Source organism: Paramisgurnus dabryanus, chromosome 5 (genome assembly GCF_030506205.2).
Source record: "Paramisgurnus dabryanus chromosome 5, PD_genome_1.1, whole genome shotgun sequence".
Taxonomy (NCBI): domain Eukaryota; kingdom Metazoa; phylum Chordata; class Actinopteri; order Cypriniformes; family Cobitidae; genus Paramisgurnus; species Paramisgurnus dabryanus.
Window position 1 is genome coordinate 37,019,290 of NC_133341.1, and position 18,105 is coordinate 37,037,394.

At 37.3% G+C, this 18,105-nt stretch overlaps 1 protein-coding gene across 2 annotated transcripts in view; it reads right to left on the reverse strand.

Moving 5' to 3' along the window:
* ksr2 (kinase suppressor of ras 2) overlaps positions 1-18,105 on the reverse strand; it is a 136,651-nt gene that overhangs the window by 21,081 nt on the left and 97,465 nt on the right. For both annotated transcript variants that reach the window (XM_065250919.2, XM_065250918.2), the window contains exons 16-18: positions 15,934-16,301; positions 6,553-6,649; positions 6,129-6,262 (exon numbers count right to left, since the gene is read on the reverse strand). In XM_065250919.2, coding sequence (XP_065106991.1) covers positions 6,129-6,262; positions 6,553-6,649; positions 15,934-16,301 — 599 coding nt within the window. The remainder of the gene's footprint in view (positions 1-6,128; positions 6,263-6,552; positions 6,650-15,933; positions 16,302-18,105) is intronic.

The window sequence follows — 18,105 nt, forward strand, 5'->3', positions numbered from 1 at the left end:
CTATGTTTACATTCCTTTACTATATTTACATATCCTGTGACCTGTATTTACAGTGCCCTCCATAAGTATTGGAACAGAGGCACATTTTGTGTTATTTTAGCTGTTTACCCAAATGTATTCCAGTTACAGTCATATTATGACTATTGGCTTACAGTCCACACTCTCAGCTTTATTTTGAGGGTATTCACATCCAAATTGGCTAAAGGATTTAGGAATTCCAGCCGTTTAATATGGAGCTCCCCCTTTTTAAAGAGGTCAAAAGTAATGGGACAGTTGACTTAAAAGGTGTTTAACGGACAGGTATTGTCTATTTTTAAATAATTTCCTTATGAATGACAGATGTTAAAGGTCTGAAAATGATTTTAAGTGTGGCAATTGCATTTGAAAGCTGTGGCTGTGAACCCAAATCATTCGATTCAGGGACATCTCCATGCAAGTGATACAGACCATATTTAGGTTTCAAAAACACAACAAATCCATCAGAGAGATAGCAGGAACATTAAGAGTGGCCAGATCAACAAATTGGTGCATCCTGATAAAAAAAAACAACACTGGTAAGCTCAGCAACATAAAAATCCTGTCCATAAAAAAAAATCCATAAAAAAACACTATTTTACTGAAGATGTTGTCAGCTGATATCATGAGATATTCTTGGCCTTCTCCATTATTTTTATTCTCATTAGTCTTATACAGATTGATTTTAGTTTAATCCCTCCAAAAAAAGCTTTTTGAGAGCTTGTCTGACTTTTTTTGGAGTCTAATGACGCTTTTCCATTGCATAGTACCCCACGGTTTAGTTTAGTTTGGGTCGGGTCAGCTTACTTTTGGGAGCTTTTCCATTGGGTGCAGTACGTAGTACCCGATACTTTTTTTCGTACCACCTCGGTTGGGGTTCCAAGCGACCCGAGCTGATACCAAACGTGACGCGAAAACACTGTAGATCACTGATTGGTCTGAGAGAAGCGTCATCGCTGTAATGTAAATATTAGCTTTAGCTTACTGCTAGCTTGCGCTGTCTCAAGCAAACATGTTGTTATCTGTGTTCTGCTATAAGTTTCCAAACACCCTTTTAGTGATGAAAAACATCCACAGGTTGAGAATCCGGGACACCATAACAGTTTTTTCCAGACTTGCAGTTTGTGGCGGCACATTCGCGACGTGCACGTCCGCATTATATATGCTTATATGCAACTTGAATGAGGCTCAGCGGAGCGCCGTCGACTGACGCCACGGGTCGGGTGTTTGAACAGAAACTGTCATGTGAGACAAACGTGATGTGCAAACATCAATTTGTGGTGGCCAATTTTAATTTTGTGGCAGACTGAGAAATAAATGAATGTATGGGAATGTACAACAACGCTCTCACGTGTATGATGTCACAGCAGTAGGCAGCGTAAATGTAACGACACGCCTATAATCCCTCCCACTCCGAAGTGATACTAAACTCGATGGAAAAGCTAACCACGCCAAAGTGAGGTGAGGTGACCCGACCCAAACTAAACTAAACCGTGGGGTACTATGCAATGGAAAAGCGCCATAATCTCCCCTTCCTATTCTTGTGGCTTTTGTGTCTTGTGGTGAACCCTCTGTATTTTTCCTTGTAATTTCTTCTCTTTATTGTTTTGATTGACAATGACATCTTTACCTCCTGTAAAGTGTTCTTCATTTGTCTGGACATTGTAAAGGGGTTTTTCTTTATCATGGAGAGGATAATGCGATCATCCACCACTGTTATCCTATTTAGACATCAGGATGTGCCAATTTGTTGATCTGGCCACTCTTAATGTTCCTGCCATCTCTCTGATGGATTTGTTGTGTTTTTGAAACCTAAATATGGTCTGTATCACTTGCATGGAGATGTCCCTGAGCCGAATGATTTGGGTTCACAGCCACAGCTTTCAAATGCAATTGCCACACTTAAAATCAACTCCAGACCTTTAACATCTGTCATTCATGAGGAAATTATTTAAAAATAGACAATACCTTTCCATAAAACAGCTTTTAAGTCAACTGTCCCAATACTTTTGACCTCTTTAAAAAGGGGGAGCTCCATATTAAACAGCAGTAATTCCTAAATCCTTTAGCAAATTTGGATGTGAATACCCTCAAAATAAAGCTGAGAGTGTGGACTGTAAGCCAATAGTCATAATATGACTGTAACTGGAATACATTTTGGTAAACAGCTAAAATAACACAAAATGTGCCTCTGTTCCAATACTTATGGAGGGCACTGTATATTACTTTATTCATTCCAAAATCGACCCAAAAGATCTTTTCATCACAAACCCTTTTCAAGGATTTCCACATTTAAAGGATTGTGGCAAAGAAGGGCAGATCTTTTATATCTTTGTCTTTAGAAGGAGATGGTGTAATGTATATAAACAGAGGTCCTATAAGAACCGTGCTCAATTAAGAAGGTGGGGATGAGTCAAGCAGGATTTAAAATCTAGACTCGACTGTAACAAAAGATCGGGATTCTAAAAACTGATCCTAAATCGATTTATTTTAAAGGACTCCTCCACATCATACAGTATATACAGTCAGAAGAAAATTCATTACTTAAAAAAGGCATAAAACACCATGAATTGAATGTTCCTAACAAATTGAAAAGAGCTCACCCTAAAGGCAGAGCCCACACCATTGAAGAGATCGTGCACCCAAAATTGAATTCAAAATTGATTCACTTACAGTAACCTCATGTTGTTTAAAACCCGTTTCCTTTTTATTTCTCAGTAGAGCAAAAAAGAGACATTTAACAACATGAGGATGACTAAACAATGACTACATTTTTTATTTTTGGACAGTAGAGCATCCTAAAAGTGCCCTTCAAAATCACACGTTTGGTATCTGTATGTTCTTACAAACATCTCCACAAATAAAGTCTGAGAATTAGTCACAAGTTTGAGTATATGATGGCAAACTCTTCCTTTAAATTTGTCCTGCATTGCAATGATTTTGCTACAGGGCATCTGCCCCAAATTACTATACAGTTGCATTGTCAAATGAGATCTTCCTGCGCTCATATACCGATAACATTTGCTTCTACCTTCACAGTCCTTGAATCAGACATTTATTAAAAACTATGAGAGTATTAAAGGTGAATCTGAAATTAGCTCAGTGGCTCACACTATGTAATTACAGGCTTTGGATTTTAATAAGCAGTTATGAAAGTCATTTAGAGACGTATAAATGTATTGTATGATGAGATGTACATTTGCTCTGAACTGTCATCATGTACAGTGCTCTTTTACAAATTTAGTGAGCTGTTTATCTAGACCATGTCTCAAACTGTTTCAAGCGGTAGAAAGCAACATTATGCCAAATTTGGCTAATATTTAAGGTGGATGTTATATGTGCAAAATACAATCCCAGAATGCTCTTGAAAATGAAACAAAGATAGTGGTTGACAAAAAGAAAGCTTTTTATAACATATGCTAATAATTTTGGTAAAGTTTTATTTTAAATACACTTTTATGAAATGTTTGATTATTCAATGATTTTGACAAGTAATTTAAAAACCTTTTAAATGCACTGAGAAACTGCTTACATTTTTCTACTTAAAGCTGCAATTTGTAACTTTTGTCTCTCTATCGCCATCTCTGTTTGAGATATAAAATTGCATGTTACTTTATGCACTTTTGTTTAGGTTTGTTGAGAAACAACTGACATATCCCAACAGCTCAACAGCGCACCAATATTTATTATGCATATCATTTGTGCAGAAGGCAATCCCAGAATGCACTGCAGTGAGCTCACGAAACAATGCCTTCCAGATAGTGGAAGACAAAGAGAAAGCTTATTATAAATACACTAGTAATTTACTTCGTAAAGATTTATTTATATAATCCAAACTTTGCAAATTTTATCAATCTCAAAGTTCAAGCCGAATTCTGTAATGCCCTATAAAGATTTTAATTCTTCAATGATTTGAAAAATAATTTAATACTTAATTTAATAATAATTTAATACAATTAAAAAAGACTACATTTTAAAATGTAAAACTTGCAACTGGAAACTGCTTAACTCTTTCCCTGCCACTGACGAGTTATCTCGTCAATTAAGAGAAGACATTTGAATGAAAACGTGTTCCTAATAAGTTTTTATGGTAATCTGTAATACTGTGTGCTCTTACCCAATTTATAAAAAAACTATAGCAAAAAAAATTTGTTAATTGTACACTATGTTTTGATAATCATTCTGAATTTGATCTCTAACAAAATTCCTTCAAAAAAATGCAATTATTTCAGCTTTTTGCTCAAAATTGTTTTATTTTTTAAGAAAAATACTCATATTAAAGAGTTTTTAAACAGAGAAAAATAACGATATGTTATTATAAACGTTTTTTTTCCAGATTTGTTTGTTTGTTCTTTTATTTGATATATTTGTATGTTTATATATTTTTAGAATTTTTTTCCTGGAAGGCATTTTGTGAAACTTTTGTGAAAATCACAAAAAATGCTGGCGGGCAACTTTAAAAAAAAAAAAAGGCTGGCGGGGAATGAGTTAAAGCGACACCATGTAGTTTTTCAACCTTCATAATACATTTTCAAGACCCTTGTGATAGTACATCGACTTTAAATAGGTTGAATGACATGTCTACCATAGCCTGACGGGGTCTGTATCGCTTTTACTCGTACTTTAAAACTTAGGGTTTCGGGTAGTAACCAGAGCACAAAAAAACTACAAAATTCGACTGCTTTACGGCATACGTCACTTTCTTCCACTTCCTCAACACAATTTTTTCTAACATGAATTTTGCTGGAGGCTGCTTAAGGAGTGTAGCGAGCAACTTTTATTAAGTGACTTTGTGGCACTGTGTAAGTGTCACTGACCTATGACTCGGGCGACCCGAGTTTGATTCCCCCTTAAGGCAACTTTTTATATAAACTCACGATCTTGATTCATACATAAATGCGATCTTCTCTATAAATGACGGCGATTATCTTGCATATAGTTCCCTGTATTCAGATGCTGCATTCACGTGTTCACGTATTTACCTTTCTTTTACTGTCTATGGTATTTACATTACAATCCAGGATGCTATAGCAGTCAAACTTGCTCAAACTCACACAATGTAAAACCAAACCCTATTCATTCACCAATCAGATCTGAGCGTTTCTCTCTTCTCTCTTCCTCATTTGCTGTGTTCCGCTGTCACTCACGTGACGTATTACAAAGCGACAGACCTAAACACATCGGTTTACTTGGATTTGGAGCGACAATTTTCACACAAAAGAGAGGAAAAACGAGCACTATTGCGGAAAATCCTGGTGGCGAGGGAGAGAGGGACAATGCAACAATATTTGTTTCGAAAAGAGGCAAGGAAATACTTCTGGTCGTTTCTCAATTGGAAGGCTGCAGCCTCCGGAGGTCAAATATGCAGGCTGCATACGTCATCAAGCCTGGTTTATTAAGGTAACTGAGCATTACATTCGCAAGTCATAAGCATTCTGCAACAATTTACGATTAACTAAGTATAATAATCAACTTTATAATTGTTAATATTCTGAAATAAGACAGTCTTGATGACGTATGCAGCTTAGAAATACGAAATCCGGAGGGTGCAACCTTCAGATTGAGAAATGGCTTCTGCCACGAGTTCCTCATCAAAAAGTTGTTACCTGATCGCGTTTCTCCCTGATGCCTCAAAATGTTGTTCATTTAGCGTTTTAAGGGTTTAGTTTTTAGTTTAGTTTTAAGGTTGTCCAGTTCTTTTCCTTTGCGACAGTGCTGCGGCGCTTGTGGCCTCTAGGGGCGCTAGACGTGAAAAATACATATCTAGCAACCCCTAGTGGCCAAAAAGTTCCGTGGTGTGCCTTAAAATTTTCTTCTTAAAGCTGAAATTTGTAATGTTTGCCTCTCTATCGCCATCTCTGTTTGAACATAAAATTGCCGGTTACTTTACACACTTATGTTTACATTTGTTAAGAAACAACTGACATTCGCAAAATCTGACCCAACAGCTCAACTTATGAATCATTATTATAAGCTCACCATTGTGAATCAAGGAAAAACGTTTGCTTATTTTTAAAGAAAAAGCTACGAATTACAGCTTTAAAGAAGAACTAATGTTTTTCATTACATGACGTAAATTAAGTGAGCATGTGTAAGTGTGTAAATTAACGTACCTGCCCGCTTGTAAAACGCCAGATATTGTGAACAAGCCAAAATCTGTGATGACCACTTTTCCATTGTCATAAAACACATTCTTAGACTTCATATCTTTGTGAAGGATTCCTTTGGCATGTAAATAGCCCATCCCCTGAAACAAAACAAACACAAATGTAAACGCATGCTGTAGGATTAATACTTTATGTACACAGAATCAGACATGCGTAGACGTAAATAGCATAGATCTGATTCAGATCAAAGTTTAAGTGAAAGTTTTTAATACAGCAAGGAATATTTAGCATTATGCGAATCTGGTAAACATCCCTGTGATGGACCAGCCACCTGTCCGAGATGATATCCCTAGCCTGACTCAGTGGCCTCACTAGGGATAAGTGTAATAAATGATGGATGGATCTAGTTAACAGCCTTGGCTTGTCTTACCTTCACCATCTCTTGTGCAATTTGTCTTGTCTTGTTAACATCGAGAACGACTTTTGCATCTCGTACCACTGAATAGAGGGTCCTGCCCTTACACAAACTACAAGAGAGAAGAAACATAATTGCACATAACTGTATTAGACATTAGTGGTAAATACTGTATGTCAGACATGTGCGGATTGTAGGTTTGTAAAGGATTTTGTCATAAAACAGTGTTGGTTAGTTTCAGCATGGCAAAATAAGTTGTTGGAGGGATGCACATGTTTTATCTGTCTGGCTGGCTTTGTTTTTAAAGGGAATGATAGGACAAAAACAAATCTTCAACCAGAACTGTATCTAAAGTAATTTCTAGTAAGTCAACACTTATTGGATGACCCCAACAAAGGCTCAAACCACAAAAATACACAAAAATAAAGGAACTAAAAAGTTTTTTCCACAGCAATGCATTGATAAAAGAACCAATTTTAGTTCTTCAAAAAACAATTCAGGCAAAGGGCACATATAATGGAAAATCTACTTATGTTATGTTTGGACATAAATGCATGTTGACAGTGTGTGAACACAACCACCTTCTCCTTCTTTTTGAATCCCCATTAAACCAAAGCAGTTTAATTAGAACGGCCTTTTGATTCTCTTTGTTAATGTGATGTCACACTGATAAAATCCTGCCCACGGCCACTGACTGACTGGTTTATTTTACCCAAAAGCTTTTCTAAATGTGTTTGTTACCACATTGTACCGCTAATACAGCTAAAGATACTATTGCCTCAGACTGTATTCAGACTGTCAACCGAAGCGACAATGGTAAGAAAACAGGACAAAACAGTTGAGTCAGAGTCCTGCACGGGTCCATTTTTGAAGACCCCCTCCCGCCCGTACCCACAAAGTTCAGCACCACATCCGACCCATCACTTGTGATAATATCAAAATTAAATCCGCACCCGCCCAGACCCTTTAATATTTGGCCCCTTTACCCGAGCCGTACCCGCACATGCATAAAATGCATAAAAAGTGCTTTATTTTTTATTTCGTACCTCTCTCAACATCACAATAGCGTCATGAATGGGCTAATAAAAAACGGGCTAAAGTGAGCTTTGTGCTTTTCAAGTAGCCTACCATAGGCTATGGAACCTGATAACTATACACAAATAGACATATTAATGAAAAAAGAACAAGAAAAAATACAACCTACCTACACAACCCCTGCTGTGCTCCTATACAAGTCTCGTCTCAAATTGCTTTCTAAGGCTTCAGTCACACCAAAAGCGCTTTAAACGCTTGCAAACGCAAGGCGCGACGCACTGCCTTTTTAAAAAAAAGAGCAGTGCGACGCGGCTTTTCATATTGCTAAGCAACCACCGAGTCAGCTGTCTTGTCAATCAAATATTGAAGCGTGAGCGCTCTTTTGCTGTTAACTGTCATATCAGCAGAAACTTTAAAAAGAGGACGCTTGCTCTGACCTTGTTTGAGGATGAGAGGTGCACAAACACGCAGGAGAGAGTGAGCGAGTGGAGTCCGGTTCTTCAAAGCAACTGTAAACTTCCCTCGCCACAACGTAAGGCCCGCCTCTCCCCTCATTCGATTGGACAATGGAAAGACATGAATGACGTCAGGCGCTTCTCCGCTCTCAGCGCTCCTTCAAAAACATGTGCGCGGCAGGCGGCAAAAAACCGCAAGGCGCTCGGCGCGCATAAACAGCGCGCAAACGCGCCCTGCCCATAGAATATCATTCAAAAAAGGCGCCTGCAACTGCCATAAACGCTTTTGGTGTGACTGGCCCCCTAAGAAAAGACGTTTCCAACATCTGGCTATCAACGGCAAAACTTTATGCAACTCCTGCAACGCTCGCTCCAACTACGCTCGAAAAGCATCAACAAAGGTCGCCCACTGTCACAGTGGTGGTGACGTGATGGGTCAAATGTCATATGTTGCGCGTATAATGGTAATATAGACATATAAATATTGCACATATTTCATTTGAGCTACTGCCCACCCGCACAGAGTTAATTATCCGTCCTCATCCATGTCCGTGAATTTAAGGAATGTCACTTCCATCTTTTTTAGACACTTTTATGCAGGTATTCGTGGGTACCCGTGGGTACCCAACCCATTGCAGGACCCTAAGTTGAGTAAGCAATCCGTGACAATGACACGGAAAAGAAAGTCCGTGGTACGGCCACGGAAAAAATGCGGAGTTCCGTGACAATGACACGGATAAATTAGCAAAATATTCTGTGAATATACCACGGAAATTCATGAGATCAGGTTGCAAATAGACGCCTTTTTGACATGTTACTGTAAAATATGTGCCCTTTAAAATAATCACTTCTTACATACCTTTTTATCGTTTAAAGAACATTTTCACTGGTTTCACTGGGGTGGTACCATTTCAAAAAGTACATCATTGAACCAAAAGAGTTCATATTAGTACTTCAAAAGTACAAATGGTACCAAATGTATACATGTCTGGTACTTAGGACCTTTTTAAATGGCACAGCCCTGTTGATAGCTAGGGATTCGTTTTTCTGTGGCATCGTGTAGCACCATTATATTTTAAGAGTGTACTGATGTCAAACACAATCTAAGTCCACTAGATCACAGGTTGGCTGTGTTCAGTTTTTCCATGGAGTATGGGTCGGGGGACCTGCTAAAGAGCACAATGGTAATGAATCAACCCGTGCAGCCCTTGCGTTTGAACCTACAACCTACACTGACATGAGAGTATTTTAGGTTACAAGTCTGCTTCTACTACACGCCATTCTAGATTTACATAGAGTTTATATACATATTTATAACAGTGAACTTTATCTCCACATGAAGAAGGAGAAGGAGTTTGCTTCACTCTGGTACCTGATCTCCAGCTGAGCTACCTGATGAAGACGCCCGCGTCTTTCCCCGGGCTGCCCTCCTTCGCCCCTTTATACATATTAATAGCATCATCAGGGTACGAGGATCATTTTTAGCATCATTCTGGCCTTTTGGCCCTCTAAAAGTGTTGGGCTCTTCAAACGCATGATGACGCACTGACAAATGCAAATGTAGGGCTCAGTATATACTCCATCAGTATGGAAATTTCTTGCATGCATTGAATTTTGGCTGTTGACAGTAAAAATGTCAGGAAAGATTTTTATAACAACAGGCTTTGACATTCTGCATTGACATTCAGTATTGTTTTACTTTTTTTTTTTGAAGGAAAATACAGACATTTATTTTTTGCTGCAAGGTGATTTGGAAAACAATCAATGCATTATTACCCATAACAATGCTAAGAGAAACAATCAATATTTGTTTCCCTTATTTACTTTTAGAAAAGAGTCAAATTCAAGCAATTATATCTCAGTGGTTCTGTTGGGTGTGCTTACTTACGATTATGAACTATCAAATATGTTATACATAACAAGAACAGACCACTCCAAGTGAGCCAAAACCATTGTTTTAAAAACTGTTGTCTGGGATGGGGGATTTGTACAATATTTCCTTTTTTTGCCCGTAAGGTTAGAATAAACAATCTAAATATGAGGTGTATGAGGTTATAAAATAATTGGACAAACAGGCAAACCACAACTTATCAGGGGATACTGTAAAAAAATGATTCTGTGGCTAAGTAAATTTAACTAAATAAAATGAGTAAATTCTATTAAAAAAAAAATTATTCTTGTTTTTAACCAAAAAAAAAACACAAAAAGGTGAGTAATTCTAAATGAACACATTTCGTAAATTCAAATAAATTTAATCATGTAAAGTTTGTAAGAAGAAAATTTAATTAATACTTTTTGGTTGAAACTAATTGAATTATTTTAGTAAATATAACTAAATAGGCAGTGGACTAAAAATAATATTTAATTAAAATATAGTGCATAATTTTTGCATCCACTTTTTAAAGTAAATTTTACATTACCTTTAAAGCAATTGCTTAATTTGTTTAAAATTCCATGTAAAACTTAATTGGGGAAAAAAGTGGATGCAAAAATTATGCACTGTATTTATTTATTTTTTTGTATTTGTTTTTCAGTGTATGGACTTCATTCAAATACACAAAAATGCTTAGAAAAACAAAAAAGTCACAGCTGAAAAAGCAAACATTCACTGCAATTTTGTCTGTTAGTATAGTCCACCTTATTAGCGTATTTCTTTTCAGTTTTCTATATAGTAGTTATTTCAATAATTAATACATTTAATTAATCTTATATGCAACTTCTTGCATTTCCATTATTGCAGTGCATAGCTTATGTTATAAAATATTATTTAAGTTACTCAAATTTTTTAATTTGTTAAAACATTCTTTTTAATTGTTTCCATTTTAAACATCTTTAAATAGTACATACAGTATATACTATCTGTAATATCTTATAATTCCTTGTTCCACCTGTTTTACAGTAACCTTGAAACTCCTGTGTGTGTGCCAGGCTGTGGCTGATACAGAGTCTCTTATCTGTAACCTGTTTGTTGTTATTACTTTATAATAAAACATCAAAGAGTTTTGGCCCTCCATGCATATTGTGATTTGCAGCACTCACATTCCTAATGTTACTCCTATATCATTTATTAAACTCTCACTATCTTTTACAATATTATTTTTATCAATGTGTAATACAGTTGTCAAACTAAAAGCCATTTTAGTTCTAAAAGCCACATTGAAGAATGTGACCTTCCATTAGTATCATTCCACAAACAACAACGTCAAACTGTCTTCTTTGGAGTGGAAGTTTTTCATACGTCATGCGTGACCTCTCAACATGATTACGTAATACGTAAGGTCACGTTGGACCCTCACAATGTAAGTGCAATACGAGAAGTTATGGTTAAAAAGTACTTTATTTTTTATTATAGATAAGACCCTTATGCATCGGTTGGGATAATTTAGAGCCCTTTGAAGCTGAAATGTTAATGTTGAGGTCCACTAAAGTGCACCATATGGAGAAAAATCCTGCAATGTTTTCCTCAAAAAAATTAATTTCTTCTTGACTGAACAAAGAAAGACATAAACATCTTGAATGACATGCGGGTGAGTAAATTCTGGGATTTTTTTATGAAAGTGGATTAATCCTTTAAATATATCCCATCGATCTTGGCTGTATGTCAAAGTGGCTAGATGGAAGCCTCTTCTCAATGCAAAACATTTTAACAACCAGCTTGGAGTTTGCACAAAAACAGCTGAAGGACTCTCAGGCTTATTAGCGAACTCCAAGATGGCTTTAATGTGTTTTAAACTGTAGGGTGAGGTGGGGGGTTGGGAGATTATTTCGGTGTAGGGCTGCAGTGATCGATGGCGTTCTTGAACTTGGTCCCATCTCCAAAACAGGATCTTTGGAGCTCAGTCAAATTGACCATCATATTCATGCTCACTCTTACTAAGGCCCTTTCCACCGGTTGCTTAGTTTGGCCGGGTGACCAGATTTTGGAAGAGTCCTGGCTGTGCCAAACTTCTTTCATTTGGGAATTATGGAGGCCACTGTGATCTTGTGTGAACCGTCAGTGCAGCAACATTTTTTTTGCCTTTCCAGATCAGTGCTTTGCAACAATCATGTCTCTTATCCAAAGGCTGACCTCGTGACTTGGTTTTTGCTCTGATATGCATTGTCAGCTCTGAGGCCTTTTATAAAGAGGTGTGTGCCTTTCCAAATCATGTCCATGCCCAGTCCTAGATTGAAACAAACCAGCATTTTGAGTTAAGACAGCCCAGCACATATTAATGTTATCCCAGTGGGTTGTGTAGTCCGGTTTGTCCATATTTTTCCAGCCAACATGAGTTGAATCAAACCAGGACTGTTTTAAAGTGTAGACTGTTAATCGATTCCAATACAAAACATAGACATTTAACAGAAAAAGACGAAATGTTCAAATGTTTATCGAAGGTTTTTATGGCAAGCAGGACAACATCTGTTTGCAGGCAAGCAGAAAACATCTATTTGTATGTCTGGAAGAGGAGAATAAAACTGTCCATCTCCTGCTCAGGATGTAAAAGCGCCTGTTTTTCATCACACTCTCCCATATTTCCATTATGATTGACATGCTTTCTGAGAACTCTGAAATCTGAAAGCATTCAATCGCTTTCTTTTACATTACTCTTCAGACATCCAGTCCTGACAAAATTGTTCAAATTAGGTTGAAAGCAGCGACTAATGTGAGCTATGAGGTCGCAGCGGAGATCCGAGTCAACTCGGACATAACTCACACCAAAATGTAGTTGATTTGAAAATTTCTAAAAAATATACAATAATAAAAATACTCCATCATGAGGTTTATTAAATGTTATCAGCAGGACCACATGAAATCTGTGCAAACTGAAAACTCAGCAGATTTACAGTCGTACCCCCAAGATGTGCTGCGTATTTGTCCATGAAATATTTAAGGTGAGTTTGAATTGTTCGTAGATGAAAATAAAAGTCCAAAATAGTTTCTATACCTTTAAGGATAACTATCAATGGATAACTATATTAACATTCACACCATCACATAGAAACGTTACTTATTGATGACAACAGATGATAACTTTATATGTTACATTATATTTGTGCTCAGTAGTTTTTCATTTTAAATGCGCAGGCTCTTTAGATGGGGAATGGATTTTGATGTTTCTGATGGATGTTAAAGGGATAGTTCATCCAAAAATGAAAATTTCCTCATCATTTATTCACTCTCATGTTCTTACAAACCTGTATAAATTTCTTTGTTCTGATAAACATGAGATATTTTGAGGAATGTTTGTAACCAAACCATTCACGAGCCCCTTTCACTTCTTTTTCCTACTATGAAAATGAATTGGGCTCAAAATATCTTCCTTCCTATTCATGAGACATTTATACAGGTTTGTAACAACAAGAGAGTGAGAAAGTTATGACAGAATTTTCATTTTTGGGTGAACTATTCCTTTAACTCTTTCCCTGCCATTGACGAGTTTTTCCGTATTTCCGCTATTATCCACTAGGTGGCGCTCGGAAGAACTTTTTGTTCAAAATTTTGTATTTTACAAGAAACCTACCCATATTAAAGAGGTGATGAAAAGAGAACAAATGAATGTAGGATGAAACTTTTTGTTTGAAAGCAGAGGGTCTGTTCTTTCATTTGATATATTGTATGTTTATATATTTAACTCTTTCGCCGCCATTGACGAGATATCTCGTCAATCAAGAGAAAACGCTTCCCTGCCAATGACGAGTATTTCCTGATTTCCGCAATACCGCTATTATCATTCTGCAACTTTTTAAACCCGGAAGTGTTGCCCTATGGCAAGCGGCTGCATGTCTGTGTCTGTTTAAAGATCGCTCTGAATGGGATCTCTATGAAAAGTCCGTCACAAAAATTTAATTATCTCTGCTTTTTGCTCAAAATGTGTTGTTTTTGCATAAACCTACCCATATTTAAAAGCTGATTACAAAAGAACCACTGAAGGTAGGATGAAACTTATTTTTTTAAAGCAGAGGGTCTGTTCCTTCATTTAGTATGTTGTATGTTTATATCTTTAAAGAAGAACACTTTCTGGAAGGCATTAAACTTTTGTTAAAATCATGAAAAACGCTAGCGCTGCCTGGCAACTTTTTTTTTTAAATGCTAGCGGCAAAAGAGTTAAAGAAGAAAATTTTCTGGAAGGCATTAAACTTTTGTGAAAACCATAAAAATGCTGGCGCTGCCTGGCAACTTTTTTTTTTTAAATGCTGGCGGCGAAAGAGTTAAAGAAGAACATTTTCTGGAAGGCATTAAACTTTTGTGAAAATCATAAAAATGCTGGCGCTGCCTGGCAACTTTTTTTAAAAAAATGCTGGCGGCGAAAGAGTTAAAGAAGAACATTTTCTGGAAGGCATTAAAATTTTGTGAAAATCATAAAAATGCTGGTACTTGCTGGCAATAAAAAAAAAAAACGCTTATCCTTTATCAGCTGAGAAAAAACTCTCTGAAAGTGATCCCAACAATATCTTTCCATTGTATTAATCAGTTGTGATGTGGACGCTTTTAAATTAAATCTTTTAAATTTATAAAGACTTTTAAAACTACTGTATATCTTTATAGTTATTGTCCATTGTGCCCAGAAAAATGTCATACTTAGTATTTTTATCTTGTATCTAAAAATTCTTCCAGTAATTCAAGATATATTTACTTGAGAAGCAAAGTAAGCTAGGAGATTTATGCCCTGTGTCAACTAAAGCATGTTTCCGGAGGCCAGCATATTTTTTGATTGTTTTGATGGTTAAAAAAAATGGTCGTTGAGAGTTTAAAAATGTTCAACTTTGGCAAAAATGCTTGCCAATGTCAATTTTCACTCAGCTGTCCAATCTCAGTGTAGTAGGGGCGGGACAAATACCAAACCAACCAAATGGAGCATCGTACAACGACTGATAAACAAAACAGAAGTATCAAAGCAAACAAAGCACAAAAAAACACTGGGAAGCGACCAGAGTTGAAGTTTGAGATGCCGTTCACATTTCACGTCTTTTGCGCCCACAAGTACGTTATTTTAAATGTAGACAAATGCATGCTCAAATAAGGATCGATGTGGACAATCTTTTTTTAAAAATGGAGGAACAGCTGATCATAGCTGTTCAGAGATAACCAGAGCTGTACGATCTGTCAAACGGCTATTATTTTGACACAGATAGAAGAAACAATGCAAGAAAGCGCATTATCTATGAAGAGTGCGGCTCATGGTTGCTTAGCAACGGCAGACGCTATGGGAGCGCAAGCACCCAAGTGCTTTGGAAAGGTTTTCAAAAAATTATGAAAATCAAGTAAGTTTAACAAAAGTATACTTATTTGCCAACGGGGTAAGAAAAATACACTTAATTAATTAATTATTTTCAGAAAACAAGATTTATCTTTGGTCATTTTTTATCAGGTAAATGTATCTCAATTTAAGAATTTTTTGCATTGCAATGACGGTGCAGTGTTATAACTCCAGTATAAATTGAAAAAAGAGCAATGCTCAGTTCGGTCACTCTAGAAAAAACACTCAGCTGCAGTGTGAGAAAAAATTGCCCAAAAAATGAGAATTCTGTCAGCATGACATGGAAAAGATAAGTAGTCTACATTCATACTATTACTTACACTTGGTTGCTTTATAAAGTGTAAAGTGAGTCATAATAATGTACTGCCATTGTATTGAATTCACTCGACCTGGTAATTCATTGAATCATCTGCTTTTATGCTCAGCTGAAGGAAGAAGGTCATACAGGTTCCAAATGTATGAGTGAATAAATGATGACAGAAATGTCATTTTTGGGTAAATTAATCATTTAAAATCTGTTAAAGCTTTGTCATTTTGTACAGCACATGAAATTTTTTACTGTAAGATGAATTGCTTTATTGTTTTCCTCATGAGTCACTTTGGATGAAAGCTAAATACCTAAATGCATCTGCTCAAAGCGAAGTGCTGAAAATGTTTAGGATTACCTTGTGATGATGGCGAGATGAGGAGGTCTCATACACGCTCCCATGAACAGGACCACGTTCTCGTGCCGCGTGTTCCTGTACGCCATCACCTCCCTTTTAAACGCTTTCAGCTGTTCCTCATTGTCTCTTTCAATGTCGATTAGCCGTATGGCCACCTCTCCGTGCCAGCGCCCATGGTAAACCTGTCCAAACCGGCCTTTGCCGATTAACTCTCCGATCTCCAGCTGTTCCATGGGAATGTCCCATTCCTGCAGGAAGATGCTGGTCTGGCTGGCCTTGCGCGGGAAGTTACGTGCGGATAGAAGGGAAAGATTCATCTCCTCAAATTCGTCCGCGGAGCCCTCCACCTCATCGTTGCCTTCCTCATTCTGAATGAGGGAGAAAATGTGGATCTTGATCAACTATCACAAACAATTTTGACACAATTTTTTTTGAATAGCAGTTAAAAATGTGTGCTATATGTGCTTTCTGTAAAATGGAGAATGTTTGTTGTTTGGAAAAAACTGGATTGATGGAAGGAAAGACAGACAGATAAGCAGACAAACAGATGGACAGGCAGACGTGGATGGAAGAATCCAGATAGAAGAACAGATAGTAGATAGATAGACACGCAGACTGACACATAGACAGATAGATAGACAGGCAGACATTATATGATATGATATGATATGATGGATAGACAGACAAGCAGACAGACGGAGAGAGAGAGAGAGAGAGAGAGAGAGAGAGAGAGACAGATGGACAGAAAGACAGACAGATTGACAGATATGGACAGAATGACAGTAAGACAAGAAGACATACAAAGATAGATGGACAGATAGACCTGGATAGAAGAACAGACAGGCTGACAAGCAGACAGATGGACAGACAAGAAGACAGATAGACAGACAGACAAACCGATTAATAAAGAGATAGATAGATATAATGGACAGATGCACAGACATGGACAGAAGGACAAGAAGACACATACACATATAGAGGGACAGATAGACATGGATAAAAGAATAGACAGACAGACCAGCAGACAGATAGACAGACAAGCAAACAGACGGACAGACAAACATACAGACAGACAGATATAATGGACAGACATGGACAGAAGGACAGTCAGGCTAGAAGACATACACATATAGATGGACAGAGAAACATAGATAAACGATCAGACAGACAGACAAGCAATCAGACGGACGGACGGACAGGCAGACAGACAGACAGACGGATATAATGAACAGACATGGACAGAAAGACAGTCAGACTAGAAGACATACACAGATAGATGGACAGATAGACATGGATAAAAGAACAGACAGCCAGACAAGCAAACAGACGGACAGACAGAGACAGACAGATCGACAGACAGACAGACAGACAGATATAATGAACAGACATGGACAGAAGGACAGTCAGACTAGAAGACATACACAGATAGATGGATAGATAGACGTGGATAAAAGAACAGTCAGTCAGACAGACACAAGCAAACAGACGTACAGACATACAGACAGATGGACAGACAAGCAGACAGACGGACAGACAGATAGATAGACATGGATGGAAGGACAAACAGACAGGAAGAAAAAATGACAGACTTAAAGACATGGACAGAAGGACATTCAGACAATAAGACATACACAGATAGATGGACAGATAGACATGGATAAAAAAACGGACAAACAGACAAGCAGACAGATGGACAGACATACAGATAGATGGACAGACATACAGATAAATAGATATATATAATAGACAAATGGACAGACATGGACAGAAGGACAGTCAGACAATAAGACATACACAGATAGATGGACATATAGACATGGATAAAAGAACAGACAGACAGACAGATAGATAGACAGACGAGCAGACAGATGGAGAGACAAACAGACAGACAAACAAATAAATAGATATAATGGACAGATGGACAGACATGGACAGAAGGACAGTCAGACAAGAAGACACATACACATGTAGATGGACAGATATGCATGGATAAAAGAACAGACAGACCGACAGACAAGCAGACAGATGGGCAGACAGACAGACAGATAAATAGATAGATTCAATGGACAGAAGGACAGTCAGACAAGAAGACACATACACATATAGATGGACAGATATGCATGGATAAAAGAACAGACGGACAGATAGACAGACAAGCAGACAGATGGACAG